This window comes from Poecilia mexicana, unplaced genomic scaffold (genome assembly GCF_051168715.1).
Source record: "Poecilia mexicana isolate PSO_F unplaced genomic scaffold, ASM5116871v1 scaffold_6, whole genome shotgun sequence".
Classification (NCBI taxonomy): Eukaryota; Metazoa; Chordata; class Actinopteri; order Cyprinodontiformes; family Poeciliidae; genus Poecilia; species Poecilia mexicana.
In genome coordinates this window covers 2,812,623-2,836,495 of record NW_028263375.1, presented here as the reverse complement: position 1 = coordinate 2,836,495, position 23,873 = coordinate 2,812,623, and the positions used below count along the sequence as shown (strand labels likewise).

The 23,873-nt window shown below is 36.7% G+C and overlaps 1 protein-coding gene across 2 annotated transcripts in view; it reads left to right on the top strand.

Moving 5' to 3' along the window:
- Positions 1-23,873, top strand: part of vps13b (vacuolar protein sorting 13 homolog B) — a 298,354-nt gene that overhangs the window by 3,426 nt on the left and 271,055 nt on the right. For both annotated transcript variants that reach the window (XM_015003945.2, XM_015003947.2), the window contains exons 3-7: positions 582-725; positions 15,177-15,294; positions 19,315-19,482; positions 20,030-20,211; positions 21,256-21,430. In XM_015003945.2, coding sequence (XP_014859431.2) covers positions 582-725; positions 15,177-15,294; positions 19,315-19,482; positions 20,030-20,211; positions 21,256-21,430 — 787 coding nt within the window. The remainder of the gene's footprint in view (positions 1-581; positions 726-15,176; positions 15,295-19,314; positions 19,483-20,029; positions 20,212-21,255; positions 21,431-23,873) is intronic.

The following is a 23,873-nucleotide window of genomic DNA, read 5'->3' as shown; positions in this document are numbered from 1 at the left end:
GGCCCCCTGAACAATGCCGGATCCGGCCCGCCTCCTCATACCAGAGAGCATTCAGTGTTTTTTTTTCATATATTGTATTTTCTGGTTTATATGTGGATTTTTCTTCAACCACCAGGGGGCTTGAGCAGATGTGAAACTAACTTTCCCTCAATGGAATATATACTAGTCAGTCCCAGTCACCGTTTCACTCATGGTTTTTTCCATTTGCATTCTGGGTAAAAATCTATCTAAAAGCGCGAATGTGTCATCGCACGTGTCCCCCCCCCCTCGACAGTTTCAAAGACACAACAGCCCTCCCCCCCGTCGACAAGAATTTTCTAAGGTTTCTTTCTCCAAAAACTAAGACCGGCCCCCGACCAGAGGAAGGAACAGCTATGTGGCCCTCGCAGGAAAAAGTTTGGGGACCCCTGCTCTAGACGATGAACTTTAGGCTGCACAATATATCGCCAATATATTGTCCATGCAAAATTCATGGGTGAAATTTTTATATCATGAAGGACTGCTTGGAATGCAGTTAAATATTGCTCTAACTCTTATTTTAACAATTGTTTGTATTTTTTTATTTCTTTGTCTTTTTCCAGGAGTTGAAGTTACCATTTACATTCATGAGTGGCCATATCCATGAGCTACGGATTCATGTACCCTGGACCAAGCTGGGCTCAGAGCCTGTTGTCATCACCATCAACACAATGGAGTGCATCCTCAAGTTAAAAGATGGAGCGCAGGTGAGTTCTTTATGAGAAACATATTTTTTTAGTTAAACTGATGTCTGGGCTGAAATGGCACTGACCAGAAAGTCTTGTTATTTAAGGTTCACTGTATGCTAAAATAAAACTCCCTTATACATTTATCTTAATGTTTCCAAAAATTGTAATTGGTGTTTCAAATGCAGCTTCTTTATACACCTTTCCCCCTTCTTGACACAAAGGGGAAATGTACAAACCCTGGACTGCTGCATCAAGGTCTCTGTATATGTTTAGTAGTGAGGAGATGGCAGAAATGATATCACCTGAAGCAGACAGTAATCAGAGCAGATACAAGCTAGCATTTGCTCTGAGCAAGGCTCTGAGAATTGACAGCAAATTTCTGCCATTTCAGAAATCCATATCAGATGTTTCTTAGAATTGGATTATTTCATGCAATTTAAACATTACCACAACACAATCCTGCTAGTTTTGCCAATTCAGCATCCATGGTATTGCATCTATTGGTGTACCCCAAGATTGTTGACTGTGTCAGCTGGAGCTGCATTTCTTCCTGTTCATCTGTTCATTTTTCTATACCTGCAGTACAACAGTGAAGTACATGAAAATGGACATTTTTAAAACTGCTGACAGACTCAACTTGTAAGTGGTGGGATATGCCCACTCTCAGATATGTAAGCAATTGTGTGTAGTAATAAAGATGCTGTATGGAGGGGAATGTACTTTTTAAAGTAAAAAAAAAATACTGGTAAGGTTTGAATCAACTAAAGAGTTCACCTAGACTGTAATACAATGGATTGTTACAATAATACATAAGATATTTACCCCTCATTAGATAGTTTTTTTTTTCACAAGGAAAAAAACAGTTTTTTTTTATGAGAAGTCTTACCTGATTCAAGAAGCAGATTTTGCCAAGTACTCACAAGTACTTCACCCAGCATCATTAAGAAATGATTTAGAAAGTATTCCTTTAAATGAAACCAAAACAGCTGATTTTGTCTTATTAGGTTTCTCAAGAGTACCATGTCCAACATGGTTTGTGGTTTCACCATTCAATCAGTTTGATGCCATTAAAATGTCTTTTTTTGCAATATCGCATTTACACACTTTAGATGCTGAGATAATGTTTTATAGTTTCTGTAGTCATAAATCTTTTTAGTTTTGAAGTTCAGTGATGTAAAAGCAGTTGTCTTGAATACAATTTTTTTTAGATTTTTCTGGACTCATGTTTGCCACCCATGCTGGTTATAAAATTCCAAATGCAGCTCAGAGCTGGCCCCTTATATGGGAAGGCTGAAGTTTCAAGGCCAGATGTCCCAGAAGAAACACATTTCAAGGGAAGTCAATTACAGCTAATTATATAGGCAGCAGCAAAAAGATTTGTAACACATGAGTTTGAGCTCCCCAGAACTAATGGTAAATATCATTCTATGCAGGTGGCTACTGCTCATGCTATCACGTTTCCAGTTCTATGGAAATTTAGACTTGTTTTAATGCTTCGTACACAGCTTTAGGTCATGTACCAGTAACAGCACTGATGTATTCTCAAAACAACTATTTGTTACAGATGTTTTCTGAAAGGCTTTGGGTAAAGAGAAGATTTTGGGGAATTGCAAATGACATTTGGACAAATTATTCAGTGGTATGCGAACCCAAGAGACATAATTTGGAGTAAAGCCAGACTTACAGGAGAAATCTTTCAAACATGTGGAATTTAAATGAAGCCCTGCACTTCTCCCCTGTCTGGGAGGTAGGAGGCTGACTACTGGGTTTTAACCCAAGAACATGAGGCCAGCTTGTTTTTCTTATTAAAGCTGTGATTGTATTAATGAGGATAATTATAAGATTATAACAAGAATAAATAATAAAGAATTTAGTGAATCTTTGTATATATAGTTCCATCTAATCTTGATATACATTGAATTGTAATCATATTCTGATTGGATGCAGGGAGCTTGTTTGGCATAGGTTCATGCAACAGATGGGCCTTGACATTTCACCCTGGAGCTCTCGCGCAATTTGCACAACGGCCCAAAGGATTTTGAAAAGAACTGCATAATCTCAAGTGTGTATGGAAAATCTTACGTTTTGTTTAGACAATCACTAGTGTTTCTTTTGTCCAGTGGAACCTTGTGGTAGGCCTCACACCGCCAATGTGTGGAAATGATAAATGATATCATTAATATGGTTTGTTTTCATAATTACTGTTAAAGCCTGAGCTCTGGCCTGTAAAAACATCCGCACATCTTTTGTAGTTCATTAAAGGCCACGTAATTTGACCGGAATTATTTAGACCTTTTGAATGTTCATGTTTCCTCCCGAGAGGAACTGGGTAATATTAGGGATATTGAGATTGGCCAATAGGGTCCATCTGCACAGCAGCATGAGCAGCTCATGACTGTGGTTTCCAGAAAATGTGGAAACTTGGGCATTTAGCAGCAATAGGAGATTACAGCTCCTGCTGACAGTGTAATTGCTTGAAATACAGTGTAACAAGGATTGTAGTACAGAAAGAATGGTAAGGATTTTGTCCATTTTCTTTAGCTTTAAGTTTACAAACTGCTGGTAGGTTAAACATAAATTAAGCAAACATTTTATAAAAGAAAAGTTACCTGTGATAAATTAATTACACTTTATTGTTTGTGCTTTTTTTTTGAACATGTAAAATATAATTTTTCCAAGGTTCACTTATGAAAATGGCATTACACTATTTGTACAATAATTTACCTTGTTTTTCTTTTCAGACTTGCCTTCTGAGTTTGTTGCTTGTTGACATAGTAACCTAAATCCCCAACATTACACAATTTTAATTGAAAGTCTAAAGGCGTACCTTGATGGAGTTTTTTTAACTTGCATTTTTTCCCCTCTGCAACATGGTAAATTGCCCCAGATGTTCAAGATAAGCCGTGATCAGCAAAGGCAGAGAGGAACTTGCTGGACAGCAGTTACAACATAATATTCTAAGACCCTCTTTATTTTTTATGAGACAGTGATAAGGACTTGGGTTTACTGAGCAGAGCCTTTCTGGTTTTGGCTCAGCTTGCTGCTTGATCTGTGGAGTTTTATGACCACTGAGTGAATTTGCCACTGATGTGGAGTTTTTGATTGATGCTTTGCCTCAAGATGATTTGGGGAGGTGCCTTTGAGACTTGTTGGTTTGGCATGCATTCCCTTCCTCTGTTAAATTCCTTCCAAACTATTTTTAGGGTTTTACACCACCAAACCTCATTGCTCCTAAATAATGGGTAATGCATGTGAATTAGGAAACCCCTTATTCAGGACTTCCCCCAAAAAGCCTAAGCTACTATTCTAAAACTGAATCCTTCTCCTAATAGACAAAGGCTTGCTAGTTTATTCTTAGATGCTAAATTTATTACATTATTATATTTATTTCACATTTTGTTTCCAAAGGTCTTAAAACATTTGTTGTCCTACACTGAGACTTTACACCTGTCTTTTGAGGTTGAATTCATAATGTGTAAAACCAAAACTTTTGTGTTTATAGACTGACAGTCTATAAATACTAGTAATGTTTATTGTGTCAAGATGACTCGCTGCACAATATATCAAATTGCAGTTGTCAATATCAATGTGTCCAACATTGTACCATAAAGGACTGCTTCAATGCAGTATTTCGGAGGATACCATATGCAACCCCCTCTCAAAAACATTACAATCACTTTGACTACACTGTATCATTTATGTAGTAATTTGAAATCATATGGAAAGAAACAACTGTATTAAAAAAAAAAAAAAGCTTCTGCTAATTTAGACTTCCATGTTTACTCACCTTAGGAGCGAAGCGCAGGCATACGGCTACAGCAGCAGCTGAAGCCGTTACAGCACATCTGGTTCTTTCAAACTCAAAACTGGTTAATGATACACAATCCTGGAAAGCTGAGATTGTTTCTATTTGTACCTCAGAACATAAACACTGTAAAACATTCTTGCTTTAGTGGGTTAAAGTACTAAAAAAAAGCAGTCACAAAAGAGTTATTCCCTTAACTTCCAAAAATCCTAAGTGAAAGTCCCTGTTTCATTTAATTTATTTTGCAATTAAGCTTTGTTTTAGTTAATGTATCTGATGGAGATTGTACTAGACTTTTTTCTTGTCTGTCATTTTGACTGACGAGGTAAAGAAAAAAATATATAGTCGCAGTCTATTTTTACCTGTCAATTTTTTAAAATGACTTATTCAACTAAATTTAATTTTTACTTGGAACAGAAATTCCACATCCAGCCGTCATACATCAAACGGTGAATAAATGTAACATTTCCTCACAGTGATAAAAACCTCTGACTCTGGCTCCAATAACTACATTTTAACAATCAAATTAAACTATTGCATTTAAATTTGAAAAATTCACTGCTCCTGGTGTGAACGCACAGTCTCAAAACTTCCTCTTGCACTGCATGGACCTGAATTGCCCACCCGCGTGTGCATAACCAACTGTCTCAAGGGGTATTGCTGCAGAGGCAATTGTTATGAGATTTTGGATTTTTGCTTCAGACAGATAACATCTTATGGCTGTTTTGATGTTGATCTGGAGGTTGAATCTGTAATCTGGTCTCACACTGGAGGCTGGAATTACAAGTGCCACTTAAGTCAAAGTTTTGAAATCAGGGAATATTTCTCCAAATGAAGTGATCCAAAAGTCGACAAGACTCTGGACAAGGGATAAGCTATCTTCTTTTGTTTCAGCACAGAAGAGTTTATATTTAATTGCTGTTTATAAAAAAGCAAAATAACTTTGTCTTAAGCACAAAATATTCCAAAATCTAGTTAATTTTTTTTTTATTATAACAGGTAAGTAGGAAAAAAAACTAGCTCAGATACCAAGAAGTGGAACATTCAGAATAAGAACTAGTTTGGTCATGGAAATCTGGTAGAATTTGGGTTTTTGGTGGCATGAAACAATTTTTCCTTCTGAAAACTTCTTGTAGCAGGAAAGAAGCTGGTGGAAAAAAAATCATCCCAGTAGCTTCCTGTATTCAGTAAGTCAAGCAATGATCAATGCACTTTGGGCAGGATGCTGTTGTTCCACGGTTTAATCCCTGCTCTCAAGCCATCCGGACCAGAGCGGCCTCTCTTCTGACCTTATTACTCTTATTACATGTTCGCTGTTCTGTCTGATATTGTACTTTAAGAAACAGTTGCCTTCAATTAAGCCGAATGTTTACTCAAGTGATACTTTGTTCTGTCAGAGACATGTTGCAGTTTGGAAATATTAGCTCATATATAAAGTAAAAATGACAACCACTGAGTGTGTTTTAAATAAAAAATATTTTATACTCTTCATTGCCTTGGCATGGAGGTTCTTTCCTGTCGTGTCTCATTCACAGTATGTCCAGGTCATCTCACTTTCTACAGTGGTGTGGAAATTGCTTATTTATATTTCTGAAGCAATATGTGTACTCTAAAGCCAGAGTACTGGTCTCGGATTTGTTTTGGGTTTATTTTTAAGTGCAAAGTTGAAGTCTGAAGCTTGTGCTGGTGCTGCAGAAGTGCTGAGCAAATACTTCTTTCAGTCTGGGTATTGAAACATCGTCTTAGTTGGGAGTGGTATTTCCTGACACTGATGGAAATTCCTCTCCTGTTTCATTTGTCTGATTTATTTTATCTTGCTGGTTTCAGAACATTGACTCTTACTACAGTTTGTTCCGTCCAGCTGCACCTCACATGTGTAATTAAGTTGTCAAAGTAGCTTCAGCCACTGCTTACACTGTACAAGGAGCCTGATGCTTACATTGTTCAAAGGGAGCTTATGTCTTGCATAATGTGTCTTAGTGTTTTGTTTGACATCATAGGAAAAAGTTTGAGAAATTTATAGTTTTATTTAAACATATAAATGTCTAGTTTAGTTTTTTGATAAACTTAGATCCTGTGTTGTCACTTCACTAAAATAAAAAGGCTGATGTCCAAAAACAAATATTTGGAATCTTTTTTCCTTTGGAAACTTTTTTAAGTTTAAAATTCTTATCATTTGAGTGATAAATTCATGGAAGACAACTAGTAAGTTTTATGAATAAATAGAAATCAGGTTAAAACTAAAACTTTTTCTAATGAATGCTTGTTGTGTTAATATTAAACCTTTAAGTCTGAAGTTTTTTTTTTGTAAGCTTCTTTGTATATCAAGACTTATTGTAGTGTTTTAATGTAACCAACACATTGCCGTTATTAGCATCGCAGAGTGAATGTACCAGTGGAAGTCACATGCCTCATATGCTCAGCCTTGGCTTGTGGTTAGCTGATGGAAACATCTAAAGGACCATTGCTTCTCAGATCTTAATCTGGAAAAATGTACCCCTCTTTTTGCATTTTTCTTTGACTTCTATTGTGCTTTTTTCCTTTTTGTGATTTTTCTTTTCTGATATCTAATTTTTTTCTTCTTTTGTATTAGGTCTTCAATTGTCCTTCATTATTGTGTGTGCAACTATTCATTTCTTAAAAATAGTATTGTTTTATATCATTTTAATAATCACATTTGTAAAATGTACATTTATGTTCTGTTTTCTCGTAATTTACCAAATCTAGATGATGAAAAATATCTGATTAAGTGGGGCAGCACTACTTGCAAAAGTACTTCATAAATATGCACAGACTATGAATATTGTGCACATATGTACGTAGTGATTTGCTACCCATTTTGGTAACAAATCGTTTTAAAAATGTCAGAACAACCCACTGTTTCCAAGGAAACTATTATCAGAGTTTTAATTAACCTGCTCTTTTACATTGCAAATAATAGAAAAGTAGTGTCACATCAGTGTCAAACTAAGCTGTTGTAATGGGGCCTGGTGTTTATTTACAACACATCTTTATATATGTTAAAAATTTCAAAGAAGAGCATCAGAGCAGGTTGCTTAAAATTCTCAAGTCCTGCTCTTCGGACACAAGATGAACAATTTTGTGTAATTTTAGTTGATGTGTCAGGATGCAATCCCACATTCTCAGTCCCACTGGCATGTTTTCCAGTGAGGAAGTCGAGACTTGGGACTTTAGGTCAGGCTGAAGTCACTGATTTGGTTAAAAAAAACGTATCGGTGGCAGGGCCCCAGGGGTGGATGAGATTAGCCCGGAGTTTCTTTAGACTTTGGATGTTGTAGGGTGGTGTTGGTTGATGTGCCTCTGCTATGTAACAAGGACATCGTGGACAGTTTCCCTGGATTGGCAGACCAGGGGTGGTGTTCCTCAGGTTTAAAAAGAAGGACCGCAGGGTGTGTTCCAACTACAAGAAACTTGCACTCCTAATCCTCCCTGGTAAGGTCTATTTAGGGGATCTGGAGAGGACGGTCTGCAGAATAGCTGAATCTCGGATTCATCCTGTTCATGGAACATTGGACCAGCTCCACACCCTCAGCAGGGCCCTGGAGAGTGCATAGGAGTGCATCCAACCAGTTTACATGTTCATGGAGAAGGCGTTTGACAGTGTCCCTCGGGGAGTCTTCTAGGGGCTTCTGGAGAGTTCTGGCTTCCAGGCCCCTGACACTGTTAAGTCCCTTCATGGCAAGTGTCAGAGCTTGGTCTGCATTGTTGGCAGTAGTTCGAACTATTTTCGGGTAAGAGTTGGATTCCACCAATGTTGTGCTTTGTCACTGGTTCATAACCTTCATGATAACTTCTAGGTGCAGCCAGTTTGGTGGCCTCAACATTGAGTATCTGTTCTCTTGGCTTCATCAGACCATGATTTACAGCCTTCACTTGAGTGGTTCTCAGCTGAATGTGAAGTAGTTAGAATGAAAACCAATACCTTGAAGTCTGAAACCATGGTCTTGAGTGCTTTCTTTGGTTCGGGCACGAGATCCTACCCAAAGCACAGTTTCAGTATCTGCATGCTTTGTTTGCAAGGGAGAGAAAAATGGAGTGGGAGATAGATAGATGGATTGGTGCTGCATCTGCAGTAATTTGAGCGCAGTACCGATCTGTCATGGTAATGAGAGCTGACTCAAACGGTAAAGCTCTCAATTTACTGGTCAATCTAAGTTCCCACCCTTATCTGTAGACACAAACTCCGAGTAGTGACCGAAAGAACTAGACTGGAGATTCAAGTGGCTGAAAGGAGTTTGCTCTGCAGGGTTTCTGGGCTCCTTGGAAATGGAGTGAGAAACTCAGTCATCCAGAAGAGACTGTTGAGGCCAGTTGAGGTGGCTTGGGCATCTGGTTAGGATGGCTCCTGGGTGCTTCCCTGGAGAGGGATTTTGGGTATATCTCTTTGGGAGGTAATCCAGAGGAAGACCAGGAACACTCTCGAGGGACTATGTTTCTTGACTGCCCTGGGAACACCTTGGGATTCCCTCGGAAGAGTTGGTCCAAGTGGCGTGGAAAGGGGAAATCTGGGTGTTGCTGCTTAGGCTTCTGATGGATTGTGCCAGAGAACCAATAATGAACAGACAACGTCATTGAAATTTTATTTTGGTGTTGTGTAATATTCCTTTCAATTTATATGATATACATCATATAAATTGATGTACGTCAATTTATATGATGTACATCATATACTCAAACTGTTTGGCAGTTTCGAGTGCTTCAGGTATGGGCATCTGGCTGTACTTCTTGGGTATTGATCTTTTCATTGCACCCCTTAGGAGCTCTAACAGTTGGCTCACTTCCCTTACATAGATTACATAGAAATTGCATAGGGAATTGCAAATTCCCTATGCAATTCCCTATGAAATTGCATAGGGAATTTCTAACACGTTAAATAGTGAACCGAGCAGTGACACACTGAGTTAAGTACACACTCATGTTTTTTTTTTTACTAGATGATTTAATAAAAAAACAACCTGTTTTTAAAACTTAGAAATATATTTTCCCTGTTACATCAGCTTTCAGATTTATGTTGTTCCACAAGTTCTGTGCGTCTGGATTCAAATTTGATCCTGGTTTTGCCAGGATGAAAAAAGTTACCAATGTTGGTTTAGTTTGTTTCACTATGTTTTCACATTTAACGCCTCCACTAAGACTTGTGGTGATGGGGTAAACAGCATTTTCTCTCTTATTTTCCTTTCTTTGAGGTTTATGGGATTTAGCCCTAGTTTAAGACTTCTGACTGCCCTCATTGCACATTATAAAGTGTTAACATTTTTTTAACCCCGTCTTTAAAAAAAAAAAAAATTATAGGGTTCTTAAACAGGTTACAGACATCAACTTTAAAATTAGCATTCAAATATATTCAAAGTCTTTTTTTCAGTCCCTTCTGCAGTGAAACAGTAGCTTTTCATGTGTGGATAATATTGGGGAAGTTGTCTCATTAAAAACTAGAATGTTATGTTGTGAGCCTATTAATCTGCTCTGTAACTTAGATTTATTAGTTATTCTGGGCATGTTGAAGTCAGATATTAAACAAAGCCAATTTCACTTTGGCATGCGGAGGTATTCTTGGCTGAGTTGTACAACATGACATCATCAGCGGTGTTTCTTTTTTCTTTCTTTCCAGAATTCACTTATGTAAATATACTTCCTCTCATCGTTTTTATCAGTCTGCCCTCCTCAACATGCTGCATGCTCTTTTAGTTTATCAATTTCTCTGGAATTAAAACTGCAGTTTGTAATTGAAACAACTTCTTCATTAATACTAAATTCTTTTTGTAATAGCCATTTAAAAAAACACAAGACTAACATTGCATACTTATTTGCCAAATTTAATTTGAACATATAAACCTGTTACAAATGGAGTTCTATGTAATCTATTCTCACTGACTTGACATTTGAGTTAGTATACACAACTATGTTATTATAAGTGCTTAAAATAGTTTATGAGGAAAATGTTTACTTGAACACAGATTTTTGTCAATGGTCACAAGAAGTGTATTTTTTCTTAAAGATTACTTGCAACATAGTTGGCATAAAAATAACCGTTGTTGAAAATTTGTTTTTATTGCTGTTTTTCACTGTTTGAAAAGTTGAATCAATTGAGTTTTTTAAACTGACTATTTTTCATGAATTCATTTTTATTTGTTGAAAGAAAGATGACTAATAAAGGAAGGCTCAGTGTATGTGATGTACATCGTATACATTTCAGTTCTTTATTAGAATTTTTTATTTCAGTCACTTTAAATTGAGATTTCCTCTCCCTGTAATTAACTTGGATCCTAGAGCAGAGGAAGAAAGCAGCAGGAGGAGAGCACATTTTGTAATGAGCTGTTTTCATTGAGATAATTACTCAGAATGTCACACAATGTTACATTCATCATGGCTGATTTCAGTCTCTAATCCCTCCAATCTGCCATGGATTCCAGCTGCTTCACAGGAGTTTTTAGAGTCTGGGTCTTTATATTTAGCTTCCCTGTGAGAATGTTCACATACAGTTGTGTGTTGGGTTGTAAGCAAGGTGTTCACTCCAGGTATACGTCCCTAATGTAGTGTGGTTGCATCTGAATACGGGTTACTGAACAGTTTTGTAGTTAAAAGTCAACTTCAATCTGAGGACGGAGAGCAACATTTTTGTAGTTATTCTGTCTTGTGGTACTTCTACTTAAAAAACCCTTGCATTCAATCCCATCTTTTATCACAGTTCTTTTACTTCCTACATTTGTTAGAGTTTCATTAAGTCATTCGCAGCCAATTTTTAGCTGAGCAGATGGGTGTGTTGGAATGGACGTTGAAGAGAAGGTCACTTGAGGCTACACTGATGAGTTCATTTTTGTTTCTGCTAAAATTTAATTCACATTTTCATGTCAATGACATTTTCATGTCAATGAAAATGTACAATGAAATTACTAATCTTAAACAATTTCAATGGATTGAATACAAATGAGTAACTACTTGACTATTTTGTCACCATCTAAATAGTTTGATTGTATGAACTTACATCAAAACGGTAGATGTCGTAAGCAGTAGACAGGATGTGTATTTGTCAGATTCAGTGTGGATCCATGTGTCTCTGTTTATGTATGCGAGTGTCTTGGAGAAGGAGGGGTCCTGTCTGAGATAAGGAGCTATTGGGTTTCCATATTTATTTTCTCACTCTGTAGGCGTTTGCCTTTCCCTGTCTGGCCTCCAGTCTGCAGTCCTGCTGCTTTGATGTCAGCATAAGTTTTCCAGCAACCTGCAGAGAAAAAGCAACAGTAACAGAGTATGTTTATTCAGCAATGGTCTGCATGCTCTTATTAATCTGGGAAAACTTTATGAAATTGACCAGTTTCAAAAATGTTTTGATTTCAAAGATCAAGCAGTTTCTGACAAAAAGGTAATATGCTTCCAATTCTTGTTAATTTTTATGTGTCCAATAAAAACTGTTTTGTTTTGTATTAGAAAAAAAATGCCTTTTTTAATTTTTCCCAACAAAGTTTTCTTACACTGAATGTCAAGGAGAAGGCTGCAGATGACAAGAAATTGCAATAGATCTTGTATATTATAATACAAACAAGTATGGAAAATCTTCTCTGAAACGTATAATTAAAGAAATATGTCTGCTCAAAATTTTGCTTGACCTTGAAAGTTTGACTAATTAAACACTTAAAGATGTTAGTTTTTATCGAAACAAATAGAGCTATACCAATCACACTTTTTCTGACAGCAGTTTCTATTTGTGCATGCAAGGCCTAAACTGTACAATCTAGATTCTTGAAGGTCAATAAAACACGAGGGAAAAATTGTAAACTTCTCTAACGGGTACAGAGTTTTTTAATCCATCAAGCTGTATGTAAGTTTGCACACAATATTCAATGACAGGTGCATACTTCGTTCCTAGTATCTGAGCTTCCTCTAGTTTGTTTACTTACCTCCTGCAGTGTGTGGTTCCTAATAGCAGGAGGTGGTTGAGCTTAGGCATTAACACTTAGACAACCATATGAGTTGAGGGTACTACTGGTCCCTACTGGTCTATGATTGAGTGAACCGTCTGTTTGCGGACACAGGTCACGTATGACCTTCTTGTGCCAGACATGCCTACTCTAGTGCCCACTTACCCTCTGCATAGGGGGTTCCTCTTGCCTGTCACTCACACTTTTGGAGGCTTTTTAATTTTCTTTTCCCTGTGGTCTTCCAATCTCTAAGGTGCGGTAACTCCCCGCTTCTCTCAGCCTAGTCAGCTCACTTTTTTCTCACTGTATTATTTTTCCACTTATCCCATTGTTTTTTTTGTTGACCCTTTCCTTTCTTACTACCGTCATCTTAACTTAACGACTAAGTTGACATGCCTGTAGGATAGTAACCCCTTTTCCTGTTTTTTTGTGTGTGTCTGTCTCTCTCTCTTTCTTTATCTTTCCATGCCTTATTCCCTGTCCTGTGCACAGCTTTGGCATTGCTGGGATCAGTTTACATGGCAGCAGCTGAAGCAGGCTTCATTTGTCCCAGGGCTTCCCTCTGAAAAGGCATTTTTCACCTCTGGAGAATTGCTCACTGCCCACAGTGACATTGAGTGCTTAATTGCACTACTTCCAAATTTGGAAGTCTTGATCTGTAGTGGCAGTCCAAGCTCTTGAACTCAATGTACTATGTGGGCTTGGAGGGTTTTGCATTCCTTTAGGTATAGATATGAGTCTCAGAGAAAGGCAGACTGTTTCTAATTCTTATCTAATCACATAGTGTATTGTGAACTAAATGCTGCAAAATGTGAGGGATTTTTATAAGCCTACTGTTTGTTTATTTTTTTTTTACCTGGATATATTTTATCATTACACACCTGACACTTATTTGTTAGTGTTGGCAAAATTAATTACTTCCCACATACGAATATTAATTCCTGACCTGATAACATTTTTATAATCTTACCCTCTGTTTACTATTGATGCACTGAGAGAAAATGAATGTGGATGAATCAGTGTGTAACTTGAGAGCATTGGGTTTTTATTTTCTTGAGTATTTTAGAGTGAGATGTAATGTCCTTGAAGTACCCGAATACACTTCATTGTGACACATTCAGTGTTGTTCTGGTTAGTGTAAAGAGAAACAACTGAGACATGTAAATACCAAACATATGTGATCCTCTCTGTCCAGATTGTCCAACTAACTTTCCACCCTGGTGAACAGTGGAAAGGTTACAGTGCTGTGGTAACCTCTTAATCAATACCATACTGAACTTTTAGCTTGCTGAGTTAAGCTCCTTTACCTTGACATCCAGCTTTCCAGAGGTTTTAAATTTGTTAAAAAATTATTTTTGAGTCCCCCCCCCCCCAGTATTTTAATATAAACTCCTTTTGTCAGATAACTGTTGAAGAGACAGTTGTAGTAGTGAAACCGTGTTGGATTTTTGCTGTCAATTTGATCCAATGAAATCATTTCTTGTTTAATGCATTTTCTGGCAAGTCATATTATTTTACTTAATTAAGGAAACAGAATTTATATATTTGTTTAAATTCCCAGTGACAAATAAGTATAGGCCTAATGGAATACATGCATGTCTTTCCTCATTCCTTGCATGTTTTCCTATTTCTCTTCCATTACTGACTAGAAACAGTTCATTAAATGGTGAGATTGAGATCCACAGGGAACATAAGTCTGTCTGTATGAACTCCATAAAATTAGTTTAAATTATTTCAATAAACTCCTGCAGAATTTTAGTTGACACATCAGAGCCTTTTTTGGAAACACTCTTATAGAGGTGACACATTGGTAGAATAATTAAATTACCATTTTCATTTTTAATCATTAAAATTCAAATTGGTAAATATTTGCTTTGATTAGTTTTATATCTGTCTTGTTAACAAAGTGGGCCCTTATGACTGACGTTCTTTGGCTTGAATCTCCTGACATCTCTACTCTTTGTCTGCTGTTTTATTTGTATATAAAGTAACACAAGTCCTGTTGGCATGAGGGAGTTTTTTTACTCAAGAATTTTTTTTTTCCGAATTTTATGAAAATTATGACTCATTATGTTTCTTTGCAGCCTTATCCTCTGAGATAATTGTTTTGGTATCTATTAAACACACCTAGAGAGTCTTGAATTTCTGATCTTAACATGCCATGTTTTTATGATGGGTGACATTTGCTGTTGACTTGTGGCATCTTTGGGTGCTTTTATTATTATTTTTAAGTAATTTATATTAACCCCCTGTGAGAATGAGGATCCATGTTTCTTTTAGAATTCATCAAGGTAGGAGTCAAATCCACCGCGTTCGCTCTGCTCGTGCAGCTCGGTGTTTTTTTTTTTTTTTTTAAATCTCTATCTTTAGTTTAATTTCTTTTTATTTCTCTTTCTCACTGTTTCTTTTTCTTAAAATCTCTCTCTTTCTCATTGTTTATTCAATGTCACATGCTGTTTGTATTTTAATTATGTAAAGCACTTTGAAATGCCTTGCTGCTGAAATGTGCTATACAAATAAAATTTGATTGATTGATTGATTGAACCGCAGATGTCCAAATTGAGCTGTGCTCAATGTTCTAAGGTGCACATTTAGGCACGATGAACATATCACCATTGTGAAAACTTTGACCTGATTATTTTATGCTTGAATTAAAAGTTTTTGGTTTGATGCTGTATTAATTTGACCATCCTCTTTTTTTGTTTGTTTGATTGTTTGCTTGCTTAGGATGACCATGACAGCTGCTCCAGCTCCACCAGTCGCAGTGTGTCTGATGGCTCCAAGTCTACAACAAAACCTCGCCGTCTCCAACAAGCAGCTCCCAGCGATCCAGACCTACCACCAGGTAACTAGTTGTTTTCTTTTCCCAATGTGGACATTAGTTTTTTTATGCTTCATTTTTGTTTAATGAAGCATAAAAACATAAAACAGGATGTTTTGTATTAATATTCATTTTTGTGTTAAAATATCTCTAATTATATTGTCCTTAAACATGATCTCTGAGACAACACATTTTCTAGGGGTATGGTATGCTTAACTTAAAGTAGAAGGTGGAAAATAGGAGATTACAGAATAATTATTTAACAAAGACAGGGTAAAAGCAGTGAGCTGTAAGATATAGGAGCCAGATCACTGTACCATCCAAAGGTTAACTCCCAGAGCCCTAGTAGGCCTGAATCTACGAACTTATACTCCTGACTGGTTTTATCAGGGGAGGATCCATTTCCATGCCTGATGTTATGAGATAATATCTCTCCCCAGCTGTTAAAGCAGGGTGCCCCCACACCCCAGCATCCCCTACGGTGCCTGCCTCCAAGTAATCTCTTTGGAGTATGTGAATGTGTGTCTTTGTTCCGCTTTGTGTGTCTAGGATTTTTAGAGTATCAGTGTTCATTTATGTGCACGTATAACACTATTCCACCACTGGTCCATGTTGTAACCCATTACAGGCAATAGAGACAACTGGGGTCAGAGGCTAAAGGAGCTCAATAATAGCAAGGAAGCAGATGAATGCCGTAATCCCTGGCTTCCTAATTAAAAGGTAGAGGTTAAAAGGTAGCTACGGTAAAACTAGCCTGCTATGACTCAGACTGGATATTTTTGTAAGAATAAGATACAAACCAAATGTGTCAGAACACTTGGTTTCTAAAAGCAAAGACAAAGCACATTAGTTGACTTAATTGTGTTCTGTAAACCATGAAAACATAAGAAGTTCTCATGGTATGGATAGATTTTGTTGCTTTTGCACATATTTTTGTGTTAAAATATCATCAGAGTCGCAGTGTCTCTGATGGCTCCAAGTCTACAACAAAACATCGCTCCCAGCGACCCAGGAAGTACTGAAAATATGTTCATTCGTTATGGACGTGTACTGAACGAGTATGTACTTGTTTTAAACCTGACTACTTGCAGAATATTAATGTGCACAATGTAACGTTCTGTAAAGCAACTTTTAAAGTAAACAGAGAAGACTCCCAGCTATCACTAAACTCTATTTTGCAACATTAATGTTTCTTATGAAGCTACAGCACAGAAACAACCAAAACTTTGCCAGTGAAAACATCTTCCAACAACAATAAATGTACATAACTCCTTCTGGCAGTTATGTACATATATGTATGTACACATACGTATGTATGTATATATATATATCTATATATATATATATATATATAATGGTTTTCCGCATAGACATTGTGTGTGTGTGTGTGACTGAAGAAGGAGATTTTCTTTGATTGAAATAGAAACGCATGTTAGATATAGGTATGTTCCAATTAAACTGCTTTTCTGGGTCAGAGGACTATAATTATACAGCTAATTGTTTTGCTATTCCTGGGAAATAGAATAGTTGACATTACGTCTCTTTAAAGTGTAAAGAGAATAGTATCCCATATTGATGAAGCAATGGAGTACATTTAGCTCTTTTCTCTTCTAGGGATCTTTTATTCCTTACATGAGACTAGGGCTGTTGTAAACGAATATTTTAGTAATCGAGTAATCTATCGATTATTCTTACGATTAATCGAGTAATCGGATAAAAAAAAAAATAAAATGAAATATTGGTAAATCTGGCATAATACCGGTGTTACAATCAGATATCAATATCAGTCCAATTTTTCCTATTTGAGCATCCCTAACAGTTGCTTTTTTGTAGTTTAGAAAACTAACCTGTAACAATAATAGCTCACTTTCTAAGTTAACCAGAAGAAAAGTTATAGAAAAATCTGAAATTATATTGAGTTTAATAACAAAGAGGCAGGCTCACAAATATGCTTATAAAAATGTCTACAATCCAGCTTTTAGTTTATGTATTCATCTTCAGTGAGTTTAATAGATTAATTAAACTCACCTTGCCACCTAACCTGTCACGCTTTGGGTTTGAAAATACGGGAAATGCCGCCTGGACTGGGAGGAGAGGGCGAATGAACGAACGTAAGATGGGGTGGAGGGGAGGAAATAGACCAGCGGACTGACGAACCGTTAGACCGGGGGACGAACACGGGGGGAAGCAATACGGGATATTTACGACACCTTCACTGGTCACACTCAGAAACTCATCTACCAGCCATGTACGATGCGCTCCGCCACCCGTTTCTTCAGACCGGGATATGAAATTTATTGTGCGGTTCGTCGGTAAAGCTACATTTACACGGTAAGCATCAGCTACTCAGCCGCCCGCCCTGTTCAGGCTATCCGCTCACCTCAGCGCTCTTCCCGCCGTTCGCTTTCAACCAGCAGCCCCGGAGGAGAAATGCTGCCGTACTCCAGGCATTCCCCAGTCATTTTAAGGATGCTTATTGGTTCCCCAAAAACGATAAAAAGTCGGGCATTATCATCAATCAATAAAATCCCCACGGGCCAATCTTGAAGATTGGACTTTATGCCGCTGAGACTTAGCTTTTGTCAACAACTCAGAGGCGGAAGTGAGAGCTCCGCTCAACGCAAATGAAGTCCCGGCCGGAACACGGTGCGCTAACTAATAAAACATAAATTAAGAAGCTTCGAGGCAGGTAAATTTTCCTCGAGGAATTTTAGTAATCGAGGTACTCGAATCATTCGAGGAATCGTTTCAGCCCTACATGAGACCTTAGGAGTTGCTCCTCATTTTTCCCTTTGACCATTTCATAGCACTTTTGACCTTTTTCTTTTCACCTGAGTTTTTCAGGTCCAACTTGGACTCCATTTAAATGTACCTTATGTTGACACTTGGTATTAGATTGGTACATTCCTACTAAGCAGATTACAATACAGATTTCTTTGCAGTACTTGACATAAGAGAGGACATTTGGCTTGTTTTTACATTGGATAAAATTGTCATCTTTTCCTCTCTGTTTATGCTAAAGGTTTAGAGCTGCAGGGTAGCTTGCAAACATAGAGGATTGAAGCCTTAGACCTCTTGTGAACCAAGACCAGGCGAAAATGCAAGAGTGCAAAAAAGGGGACACTCTGTAATGGGTAAATTAGATCCAGAGAGTTAAATAGCAGGGGGTAAAGTGGTAGTTTTACTACCCAGTCTGCAGGTGCAACAGCAGCTTTCTTTCTGACCTCAGAATCACACACACACATGTACACACACACACACACACACACACACACACACACACACGCACACGCAGCCACTCCCACAGTCATTCATGCTAAAAAGCATGAATGCCTGAAAGACCATGCGCAACTTGAGCGAACATATGCTCCCTTTATAAGAGAAGTTTACACTCCTTCATTCTCTCTTCCTGCCACTCTGTTTGGTCAGACCCGTGAGAATTCTGGTGATTGGATTATACCAATATGCAGTGGGGCCTGTCTAGAGTGGCGCTACACTCAAACTATTCATATAAATTTTCTGTCAACAGCACTATTTAGTTCTGCCTAATTATTGATTCTCTTCTTCCTTAAGCCAAGTGTGCAGATACAGGAAAATAAACATTTGGTTTGGAAATAACACAAAATCAGTAAAGATTTATGTTTCAATTTGCCGTGAGCAAGTTAAACATTATACAGTAGGAATGAAAAGTACTTTTGGTCCTGTGGTTGGAAGCTGTTATTAGTGTATATTTTCATATTTTCTTGTTAAACTCTGCAGATCTGTGTCATTTTAAGTTCTTTTCTGAGTTCTTTTCACTCCAAAGTTTTATCCTGTAAAATTGCTGTCTTTGTGCGTCGCTGTTTCTGAAAGGTAACATTTACATGCAGCCCTCTTGTTCTGTGAAATTTAGCCTGATGCAGTGGTTCAGACTTTACAGTAACGTATCTATACGTGCTGGTGCTGAAATATCAAATTTTAAAACTATGTACTATTAGGTATTCTTGTTTCTTTTTCTAATTAAATATTCAAATATTCAAATGGTATTTGTGTATTTGTTTTTAGGTTATGTGCAGAGTCTAATCAGACGCGTGGTGAACAACGTGAACATCGTGGTGAACAACCTGATTCTCAAATATGTTGAAGACGACATTGTGCTTTCGGTCAACATTACTGCAGCAGAGTGCTACACTGTGGATGACATCTGGGAGAGGGCTTTCATGGACATAACTGGTAAGAAGAAACTGGCTACATTCAGTAGTGTTGGGTTTAATTTGTCAATCCTAGGAGATGAAAACCAATAATGTTGTGCTATCTGATGCTTTACAAACATTCACCCCCATGATAGTGTGGAGCCAGCTGAGAGGAAATAACTAATGATGTTTCTCAGAGATGGGTATTCAGGAAAAAGATGGTGCCACCTTCAAATATAACACCCACTTTTTATTAAGTAGTTAGAATAAATTTCCAAACCTGCTGCAGGATCTAACCCTGTTAATCCAGTCGGGTGGCTGGTGGCATATTTTAAGAAATGAATTAGATGTTAATTAACAGGAAAAGAACACCTCTGAAAAAAAAAATATTAGAAGCCTCTAAAAAGTTTTAAATTTAAAAGCAATGAGATACAAATTTGTAAAGCTTTAATTTCCGTTTTTATAATTGTTTCCTAAATTATTTCCTAAACACTTTAATCAGTTTAAAAAATTATTAGATGCATATTCAGAATCATATCCTCATATATAAATACTAACTTTTGTTTTTTGCTTTTTTGTCTTTGTAGCTCCAGAACTGGTCCTAAGAAAAGTGATAAACTTTGCTGACTGCACTGTGTGCTTGGACAAGAGAAATGCTAGCGGCAAGATTGAGTTTTACCAGGACCCCCTCTTATACAAATGCTCCTTCAGAACGCGCCTCCATTTCACTTATGACAATATCAGCTCCAAGATCCCGTCTGTCATCAAAGTGAGCCTCTTTACACTCTGTCAAAACTATATGAAATATAGTCAAGATATGATTTTTTATCAGGGTTTCTTTAATTTTTGAAGATTTTGGTTTGGCCTTGGCAAAAACTACAACTACAAAACACTCTCATTAGTGTTTTTGTAGTTATACTGGTTTGTCTGATATTCATTTTAGGTATAAAATACATAAATAATTAAATACTTTTATTAAATTACCATGGTTTTTACCCTTGAAAAAGTCATGCGTTTATGGAAAGATTTTTGAAGATATTTGTATGGCTTTTAAAAGTAAAATATTTGATTATTGATCATTCAGCCTCTACTAGATTAAGATATTATGCAGGTTCTCAGCAAACTGTTGAAATAATTTTGACCAAAATGTACACATTATTTACTTAATAGATTTTAAGTTGTCTTAATTGGACTTTAATATAAATTCCATATTAGTGAAATGCAAACAAAATTTGTAAAATTGAATTGAGCCGTAACTTATCGGCAGGTTGTATTTATTGACCCAACATCATAAACATAATAACATTTATTGTGTTATGCCCATGGTCTCTTTATCTAATAATTCCACTGATTTTCTAAGTTTGCTGCCTTAAAAATAAAACAGGCTCCAACATTTATGGTAGTGTCATTTTAATAGAGAAAGAAAAGGCAACTTATGACCCAGAAAGACTTGCACGTCATCAGATATTTAAAAAACGATTTTCACTCTAACATGTATTTTTTAATTTTATGTAAAACTTTTTGTGGATTTTTGTTAATATTAACTCTCCACATTAAGATGCCTTGAAACACTTGCATTTATTTATTTTTTTTAAGTAAATGCATAAAATCAACAGAGGATTAAATAGATTTTCTTTTTACGCTCTTTCAAAAAAAAGAGAGAACTTATAGCTTATATTTATTAAACAAGGTGTTTCTTTGTATGTAAAGGCACACTGGAAGAAAAGAGCATGCATTTTTTCTTTCAAAAGAATAATAAAACAGGAGGCTGTACCAACCAAATTCCAATAAATTGTTATCTATTGTTCCATAGATTCATACAATGGTGGAGAGCTTGAAATTATCCATCACTGACCAGCAGCTGCCCATGTTTATCCGGATCTTAGAGCTGATTATTGCTCTTTACTATGGAGAAATAGGAGGACACAAAGAAAGTGAGGGTGAAGAAGGCATGGATCATGTAAGGGAAGGTGGAGCAAGTTCACCTGGTGAGTATTTTTTTCACAGGTAAAGTACAGCCTTGTTAACTTTAAAAGATTCATATTTGTCAAGTTCGATCATTTCCAAATGAATTGTTGTTGAAGGTAGAGGATGAAGAAAGGGTTGACTAACTGTTCTGTTACTAAAACATGCAGCTCGTATCCAACAGTCAAGCAAATGCAACATCCATAACATTAAGTGGACAAGAAAAGACTTGCAATTTGCTTTAAAATGAAACGCGATAGATTCTATTCTTATTAGCAGGTTGATTCTTCATCTTTCATAATTCTGAATAATAAAGGAACAGACTAAAAACAAAAGTTTGGATGCTTTTATTTGTGTGTGCTTTGTGCATTTCCAAACCTTAAGATATTTAACAGAACTCATTATAATTTTTGTTGCCACCTAAATCTTCCAGTTTTTCTTTGAAGCATTTTTCAACATTCTTCCTTCTAAAGATTTCCAGCTGTTTGAGATTTTTGGGTTGCCTTGCATGTGCTGCTCTTTTGGGATATATGATCTCTGTTGAGGGTGATGGACTTAAAAGATTATAGAAAACTTTAGCTTTTACTTCTTCAGGAAGTCCATCAGGAGTTCTTGAGTTCTAGCATGTTGATATGGCATAAGCTATTGTTTACATATCTAAAGCCTTCCCTTTTCTTTTCCAGAAATAACTAGCTTTGTTTCTACAATTTGCTCTTGTTTAGCTAAATCAGTTGTGCTGCCATTTAAACTTTGCTGTACCATCTGATTTAATGTGATGCTATCTCCTGTTGAAAAGTCAGGGCACACAGTGTTTGGGTAAATGTTGGTTTTCATCAGGCTGTTGGAGTGTTGCTTCAATCTTTTTTGTTCAGTTGCTATTTTCCAAAACATTGATGCTGCTTTCATTCAAAACATTCAGAGAATCTTTGTATTTGTATTTCATGAAAATAGAAGTTAACACTTTAGTTGAAGGGGGGTGAATAAGACTGACATGACACTGTCATTAACATGACATAACACCTGCCATGAACATGAATAAGCCTTCATGAATATTTATGACTGTTGTCATAAAGCGTATTTTGGTAAATTATAACACTTTTAATACAAAGTTGACATTATTCAAAATGTCTTTGTTATGACAACTTGACATTAACCAATAAATCATTACTGTTTAAACTTTACCTTTAATAACATAAAGTTACCTAATTTTTAAAATGCAATCAGTAATACTTTTATAACAAATTTATATCAGTAATGATTTCTTGGTCAAGTTTTCATAATAAAGACATTTTGAATAATGTCAACTTTGTATTAAAAGTGTCATAATTTACCGAATGATGCTTTATGACAACAGTCATAAATATTCATGAAGGCTTATTCATGTTCATGACAGGTGTTATGTCATGTTTATGACAGTGTCATGTCAGTCTTATTCACCCCCCTTCAAATAAAGTGTTACCAAATAGAATAGGTCATCAATTATTAGTCTTCAAAAAACAAAAATGTTGTCCAGATATTAACTTCTAGCCAGATACCTTGCATCAATGCTTATACTGTTAGAGTCCTTAGCAGCTGCCTATTTGATGCTATTACTGTTAATGGCATCAATGTTCAACAGTGTAGAAAATGTTGGAGAATTGCTGGTATCGGGACATTATTTGACCTTTATAATCTTTAAGAAGGTGTTAAAAACTATATGGACAGCAATACTGCTAACTTCCATCACTCTGATCTTCTAAAATTTTGTTAGGCTGGACTTCTCTGAACTCTGTGAGCAAAATAAGCGCAAACTAAAAAGGCCAAGTTGCCACAGTCGCACGCACGCACACACGCACGCACGCACGCACGCCCTTTCTTTTTCTCTTTCGCTTTCTCATTCTCTTTCTTTCTCTCGGTTGAAACTGTTGCTAGTCAGACTTATCACTCATTTCCAAAGGAGAGGATGAAAAATCTGCAAGCAGACAAATCGGACGTGACAACACAGGTTTGAGGTCCTGCTAACAGACAGATGTTTGAAGGAGGGGAGAGAGATTTAAACAATTTCAGAAGATATTTGGGCAGGCATCATACATTCTGAGTGCTGAATCATCACTTTTTAAGGGGAGCAAAACATATTTGCAAGCAATATTTCTGACAGAGTTTTGAGTGAAGGCAGCCCATATTCTGAGACTGAAAATAAGGTATTGCGCTCTTAAAATTAAGTTACATGCTCATCCATCTTGGAAGAATAAGTTCCCCCATATAATAGTCACTTCATTCCCCTAAACACCCATCTTGTTCCCTCTTAATGTGTTCATCCTTCACCCTGCCAAATAGAACAAACTAAAATCACAACTCCTTCTGGGTTTAATCAGTCTTTGTTGCCCCAGGAGCAAATATTCATGGAGTTAAAGTGGTGGCCAGAAGGACAACACATTACAACCTTGCTTTCTTCAACTTGCCTGCTGCTTCTTGGCCTTCTCTGCA